At 47.9% G+C, this 7,500-nt stretch overlaps 1 protein-coding gene across 2 annotated transcripts in view; it reads left to right on the forward strand.

Moving 5' to 3' along the window:
* scg3 (secretogranin III) overlaps positions 1 to 7,500 on the forward strand; it is an 18,471-nt gene that overhangs the window by 3,339 nt on the left and 7,632 nt on the right. For both annotated transcript variants that reach the window (XM_056608267.1, XM_056608268.1), the window contains exons 5-10: positions 691 to 833; positions 1,366 to 1,518; positions 2,012 to 2,276; positions 4,310 to 4,426; positions 6,317 to 6,400; positions 7,354 to 7,464. In XM_056608267.1, the coding sequence (XP_056464242.1) occupies positions 691 to 833; positions 1,366 to 1,518; positions 2,012 to 2,276; positions 4,310 to 4,426; positions 6,317 to 6,400; positions 7,354 to 7,464 (873 nt within the window). The remainder of the gene's footprint in view (positions 1 to 690; positions 834 to 1,365; positions 1,519 to 2,011; positions 2,277 to 4,309; positions 4,427 to 6,316; positions 6,401 to 7,353; positions 7,465 to 7,500) is intronic.

A 7,500-nucleotide genomic window follows, 5' to 3' on the forward strand; every position in this document is an offset into this window, starting at 1 on the left:
CGTGTGCGTCTGTGTGTTTCTGTTTGTGTGTGTGTGTGTGTGTGTGTGTGTGAGAGAGTTTGTGTGTGTGTCTGTGTGTTTATGTATGTGTGTGTGTGTGTTTGTGTGTCTGTCTGCTTGTGGATGTGTGTGTGACTCAGATGCAAAATGGCTGAGCGCTTCAGTCCTCGTTGTCAACCTGTTGGCTCACGTTCCAACGACAACTCTATATTTTGTGCTGAGTCTTAATTTGGCTCCACATACATTTATTTTTTGGCCTCATATATATCTAATCCTACCGTGGTATACAATAACACAGATTTTTGCTTTCACAGCACATTAAATCTCAGGCCCTGTTGTATAAACATCCTGAAGAAAGGGAAGCGCAGAGATTAGTACTAATCATTAGTAGCCAACGGATCTGCGTTCCAAACAATTGGGGCAGGGGATTACCACTACATGCAGTAGGCTTGGCCTTGAATCCAGAGGCAGATTAAAAACACATCAGACAGACAGAGAGAGAGAGAGAGAGAGAGAGAGAGAGAGAGAGAGAGAGAGAGAGAGAGAGAGAGAGACACAGAGACACAGAGAGAGAGACAGAGAGACAGAGAGACTCCAGACATCCAACCAATAGTAAAGGATATGAATATGCATGAAGTCACATGAATATAAAGTACTTAACCGATCCAATGTGCGCATGCCTGGTTCCAGATGACCCTGAGAGTTTCCGCCAGGTGGACGGCACCCCGCTGACAGCGGAGGACATCGTGCAGAAGATCGCCACCAAGATCTATGAGGAGCATGACAGAGGCGTGTTCGACCGGATCGTCTCCAAACTGCTCAAGCTGGGGCTGGTGGGTGGTCCCTCCTGGGAGCTCTCGCCTCATGTCCCCAGTACCTATGTTCCTAACGCCACGTTCATCGTAGGGCACAGGCCCCCCGTGAGGGCCACATGAAGCCAGCGAACCGTGTATAGAAGCCGGAAGCACATAGCCCAAAGTAGAAACATTAAAGTTTGACTTGTGTTTTCAGTCTTTGTGTCTTTAGATGTGTTTTATTTATATTCTAAATTATGTATGTCCTCAAATTGGAAACATTAGTCATTAATGAGTCACCCACAAAAGAGGCTTTTCAACACAGATCATTTGAGGTTGTTTCTCCCTCTCTCTTTTTGTCTCCCTCTCTCTTTTTGTCTCCCTCTCACTTTCTCTCTCTTGCTCTTGCTCGCTCTCTCTCTCGCTATATCTTCTCTCGCTCTCTCTTCTCTCGCTCTCTCTTCTCTCGCTCTCTCTTTCTTGCTCTCTCGTTTGCTCTCTCTCTCTCTCTCTCTCTCTCTCTCTCTCTCTCTCTCTCTCTCTCTCTCTCTCTCTCTCTGTCACTGCGTAGATCACTGAGAGCCAGGCCGAGACCCTAGAGTACCAGGTGGCCGAGACCTTGCAGGATCTCATCACCAAGAACGCCAAGAACAACGAGATTGAGGACCTTGAAGGAGACTACCCAGCGGCCAAAGGAGAGCTGACGGACCAGAGCCAGGCAACGGTAGGACCCCAACACAACGAGGACAGTAGTGGTGATAACAGGACGGGTCGTACCATGATGATGATGATGATGGGGGAGTGAAGACGATCGCAACGAGGATGATAATTATAATAATTATGATAAATGAAACGACGGTAATGCAAACTGATTCAGTGACTCACGGCGAGCTCCTCTCCTCTCCATTTGCCTCAACACAAACTTACATATGTGTCCATATGTGTTTGTCGATAAGAGATATGGGCTAGGCTAGGCTAGGTATTGTTTATAAGAGATAAGGGCTAGGCTAGGTATTGTTTACAAGAGATAAGGGCTAGGCGGCTAGGTATTGTTTATAAGAGATAAGGGCTAGGCTAGGTATTGTGTAGCAGAGATTAGGTCTAGACTAGGTCTTGCGTCGACGTCAGCGGATCGTGTCTATCGGGGCTCGGGAAGCCATGAGGAAGACGGTGATGAAGAAGACGACGATGACGATGGTGTCGATCACTGTTCCCAGGACGAGTCCATCCGGCGGAGCTACAACGTGGACCGACAGGGTGACGACACGGAGGTGGCGAGCGACAAGGACGAGGAAGACCCGGAGCCCGGGGACGAGGAGCTGGGGGGAGACGCGGCGGCGGCGGCGGCGGGGGACAGCTGGGAGCGGGAGGAGGAGGAGCGGGGGGAGGAGGGGGATGGCAACGAGGTGAGGCCGGAGGACGGCCTACAGGACCTGCAGTACTTCCCCAACTTCTACCGCCTGCTGAAGAGCCTGGACTCAGGTAGCCACCGAACCCACCAGTGAACACGCACACACACACACACGCGCACACACAAGAATGCGCACTGCTAGACACAATATAGCCACACGCACAAGCAAACACGCAGACACACACACAGACACACAGGTATGCGCACTACCGGACACAGACTGGACACAAGTGTAGAAACACAGCAGATGTGTAGCATTACCACACACACTCAGGGTAAGAGTTCATTTCACACACCTGAATGAAGCAACGTCATTTCAACTCAGTTCATTCAGACCCCATATCAGACCTCACGTAAGACCTCTGCTACATATGACGTGTTTGTCCATGAACGAGTGCCCCCCCCCCCCCCCCCCCTCAGCCCTCGGGATCAGGTCCGAACTAGTATAGAGCGGTTGTTGTCATGGCGATGCGGGGGTGAAGCATGATTCAAGGATGGCTTCCAGCTGCTTTATGCCTGCTCTCCGTCGTTCCGCCCTGTTTCACCCTCTCACAGGAAGCACGCTCCCGGGCCCTGCCCACACACACTCATCCGCACAAATCGATACGCACACACTCACACAAACACACGCACACACACACAAACCGACATGCAGACACAACCATGCACGTATACACACGTCGATGATTCAACTTCGATGAATGCGTGCACGCTCGCGCTCATGGCACACACCAAAACATGCATTCTGATATGATTGTAGACATTCTGTGGGCAAAACCTTTCAAAGAATTATAATAAAAATAAATAGAGAGAACGTGCTTTAATGCGTTAATGCATTAATCAAATTAAAATCTGATTGCGTTAACACGTTAGTGTCACGCTAATTTTAACAGCCTTAATATATATATACACAATATCACTGTGTGTGTGTGTATATATAAATCTATATATATATAGATATATATATTTACACACACACACACACACACACACACACACACACACACACACACACACACACACACACACACACACACACATGAAATTGTAGACATACACACATTGATCAATTCCGATATGCACAATAACAAGGATTCTGCATAGCCACCCCGCCCTCCCTCCTACTTATCGTATGTTATATGTCCTGGCACTTAATGTACGCACTTATTGTGTGTCGTATTCAGATATAGTACTTAGTTATGTAGCGTCTTATCCTAGATATCTTTATTGCTGATTGTTAGAGCTTTGCACTTGGTTCTATGAACATCCTTACTGTACCGACCGAGATATATTGTTCCACCTATGACAAATGTACTTAAAAAGCATATTTTCAAAGCCATAAATATGAATGTAAAGCACCCACCCACACACACACACACACACACACACACACACACACACACACACACACACACACACACACACACACACACACACACACACACACACACACACACACACACACACACACACACACACACACACACACACACACACACACACACACACACACACACACACGAACACACACCCATAGAGGAACACTCCACACATGAAAAGCAAATGAGGTCTTTCCGATCCTGCTCCGTCCCTAATAGAAAACATGGGGTGAAGTCCCTCCGGCTGTACCCTGGTTTCCTAACCTGAGGATGGGCCCCGGCCTTCTTATTGACCTGTTCCGCCGCGTGCATCGATCGACACCAGGGCTGCAACCATTAGTTGGTTGACTCATCAATTAGTCGTTTGACAGAAAATGAATGAATTCTCCAAAATAATTGTGACGATCGATTCATGGTTTACGTCATTCATCAAGTACAAATAAAAAACATTTGCAGGTGCAGTACAATTCAAATATTTGGTTCATGGATGATTATAAAAGGATTAGTTTGGTTCTGCTTGGCTGCTTGTCAGATAAAGCAAGCCCACACACGCAGGGTCATTTTGGAATCATTTGTGAGGGCATTTGCTTTCCAGACTATTTGTGGACTGATTGATTAATCGCGGGAAAAAAAAGGGAAATTGTCAGCTTTATCGACTATAAAACCCATCGCTGGTGTTGGTGTTACGCTGACTCATCGTCGCTCTGGTGGTCTTGCTTCCTCAGACCAGGACGCCCAGGAGAGGGAGACGCTGATCACCATCATGAAGACGCTCATCGACTTTGTGAAGATGATGGTGAAGTACGGCACCATCACGCCCGAGGAGGGAGTCTCCTACCTGGGTAAGGAGAGGAGGAGGCTGGCCGTCCTTCTGGTGGTTTTAAAAAACCCTGGTCTGCATGATTGGGGGGGGGGGGGGGGGGTTCACCTTTGTAGGTTCTAATCCCATGCCGTCAGCTTCATCTACTGCCTTACTTCAAAATATTAGGGGGAAATGTGGTTGCATTATCAAATCCCAGAATTCTAACAACGATAAGCGCTGGACTCGCACTAAACGACCTGATCTGAGATGTGTTTTATGTTGTCTTTTTTTATGAGTAACCGCAGAGGATCTTACACCACATCCATTAGTACGCAGAGTACCCAGAGTGCATTAGGGTACCAGTTTGCAACAGTTTGACAGATCGCTCTGTGCTTGATGTGTTACCTGGTGTGGGCCAGCAGCCGAGATAATGTATCTCATGAGCGCAGACAGTGGTGCAGTAAGGCCTCTTAGGGGCCAGATTAGGGTCAGGGAACTCCCATAACGAAGCAGACTTTATGGCCAACCGGCTTTACAGCCGACCACTGAAAGGTCTGCCACGTGTCATCAGCGCTGGCCGGGCTCTCTCTCAGTCCCTGGCGGCGTTTCCCTGGAGCTTCACTTTGTCCGTCGCATTACACCGTTTCGGACGTGAAGGTGGAAGTGTCGGTTGGAGAGAGCCAAGATTTGATTATTATTTTTTAATCATGCCGTGTTTATGATAAGAGCATTGGGAAGCATCCATACAGAATATTGGAACAAGCTAGTCAATATCATAAACAAAAAAAAAACAACGCTAACAAAGAGGAACCATTTCGGTGTTTCACAGTCAAACTATTTCACATGGCAGAATCAACATTCAAAAGCTCATTTTACAATATATATTTTAAAAAACATTAATGAGCAAATGATGCTGACCCAGCACACAAACACCTGTTGGCTGATGCGTCGGCCCCCGGCACCAATCAATAGCCAGGCTTCCCCTGCAGCTGCAGAGGCATCGCTGACTGACACATTACCGCTAACGATCCCTTGATTTATGTCTGCTGGTTGGAAAACCCTGCAGCCCCTAGTCACAGACTGACACACGGACACACGTCAATAGGCACACAGCCTTATGCCCGACGATGTCGGCGACACTTTGACACATCGTGCGTTTTTATTCGGCACCTCTGCACTTCTATAGCCCGTTGCACAGAGATGAGCTGATAGTGTTATGCCGTAGCCTAGCAACCAGCTGTTGTCAGCCTCCCCTCCCCCCCTGCCCTTCTGACTACTAGGGTGTTGTGGAGTGAATCATCTGACTACACAAATGTCACACCAAAAGCTGTCAATCACAGATAATCTGCCTTTCAGAGATAAGGTTCACGAGATGGGGGTGCGGGATGGGTGGGTTGGTGGGGGGGTTGTTTGTTTCCTGTTGGGGGGCAGGAGGCTGATAGTGGGGATGGAAGAACAGAGAGCGGGGGTGGAAGTGCTCCCGTAGTCCTAGAGAACGATGGTTAGCTAACCCAGAGAGAGAGAGGGGGAGAGAGAGAGAGAGAGAGAGAGAGAGAGAGAGAGAGAGAGAGAGAGAGAGAGAGAGAGAGAGAGAGAGAGAGAGAGAATGGTCATTAAGTCATCTAATTAGCCACAGAAGAAGAATTGGGTTACAATGGAGAAAGGCATAAGAAAGAATATCAAATCGAGCTAGTGGAAAGAGAGAGTGTAAAAATCACAGCTCGTTTAGCCTGTGTCATCCAAACAGTCCTCCTATTCGCCCGATTTAGATGACACATATTTCCCTTCTCTGTTCGTAATCACCCTCTGAAAATGAAAGGAAATGGGGCTTCAGAATGACCAGGCTGCTTTCATGGCTCTGTTGGTTTAATAAACTGCAGCCACCCGGCTGACTCTCACCGTGTGTTTGTTTGTTTTCCCCCCCACTCAGAGAACCTGGATGCCATGATTGCCCTGCAGACGAAGAACAAGCTAGGCAAGGCTCTGGGCAATCCGGACTTCGCCGCGCTCGCTGGTAAATAGATCCCAAACACGGCACGCGAGAACTACCGACGGGCGGAAACAAGCCCCACAAAACACCTAGAACGAAACAGAAACAGAGAAAAATAGGATACAATTAAGGCAGAAATACGGTTTAACGGTAGCCTTTGCGAATACAGCTGTGAGAGAGACGACGTATATGTAAGTAAAGCATTTATACTGTGCGGTCACAGAGTTACGATACCGACCCTGCCTGCTTCAATGCACAAACGCATTGTCCATTATGTTTGTACGGTGTGTAGAGCGGCATCATGACTCGGTAAATACCATTAGCAGGGCCCATTAGTGACCCATTGTGGCCGACGACAGGGCTAGGTACGTCAGAGGGCACACTCTGTAAAGACCAGAGGCTTTTAGCCACGGCTGAGCCAACACCTGGACTGATACCCATCTGTTCACATCGGTCAATGTATAATTGGATGGATGGATGGATGGATGGATGGATGGATGGATGGATGGATGGATGGATGGATGGATGGATGGATGGATGGATGGATGGATGGATGGATGGATGGAAGGATGGATGGATGGATGGAAGGATGGATGGAAGGATGGAAGGATGGAAGGATGGAAGGATCGATGGATTGATAGATGGAGGAATGGATGGATTGAGAGATATTATGTGTGAGAGATATATATTGAGAGAATTATATTTTATTCTATTCTATTCTAAATAAACCCCTCAGCAATAGCGAAAGAAAGAAACTGTATCAAATAATATTTACATCTGCATCAAAGAAAATGTACATCTGTATGAACAAAACATGTAATCCTAGCTGTGCCGGAGGTAATATGTAGCAGTGTAACAACCAGTCAAACATCGGCCCCTTCCAACACTGAATGTACGGAGATAATGTTGTGAGTGAATGGATATCTGTGGGTGCCTCCCCGGGTGACTCCGACCTGCGTCGTTGTCCTCTGTCTCAGGCCAGCTCCCGGACGACGATGACAACACCAAGCAGGAGGCAGCCAGGATGATGAAGGAGTATGAGAACCTGAAGGACTCAACCAAAGGGGAGCAGCCACCCACTGAGATCAGTCAGTCCCCTACTACTACTACTGCTACTACTGCTG

This window comes from Gadus chalcogrammus, chromosome 14, assembly GCF_026213295.1.
Source record: "Gadus chalcogrammus isolate NIFS_2021 chromosome 14, NIFS_Gcha_1.0, whole genome shotgun sequence".
Taxonomy (NCBI): Eukaryota; Metazoa; Chordata; class Actinopteri; order Gadiformes; family Gadidae; genus Gadus; species Gadus chalcogrammus.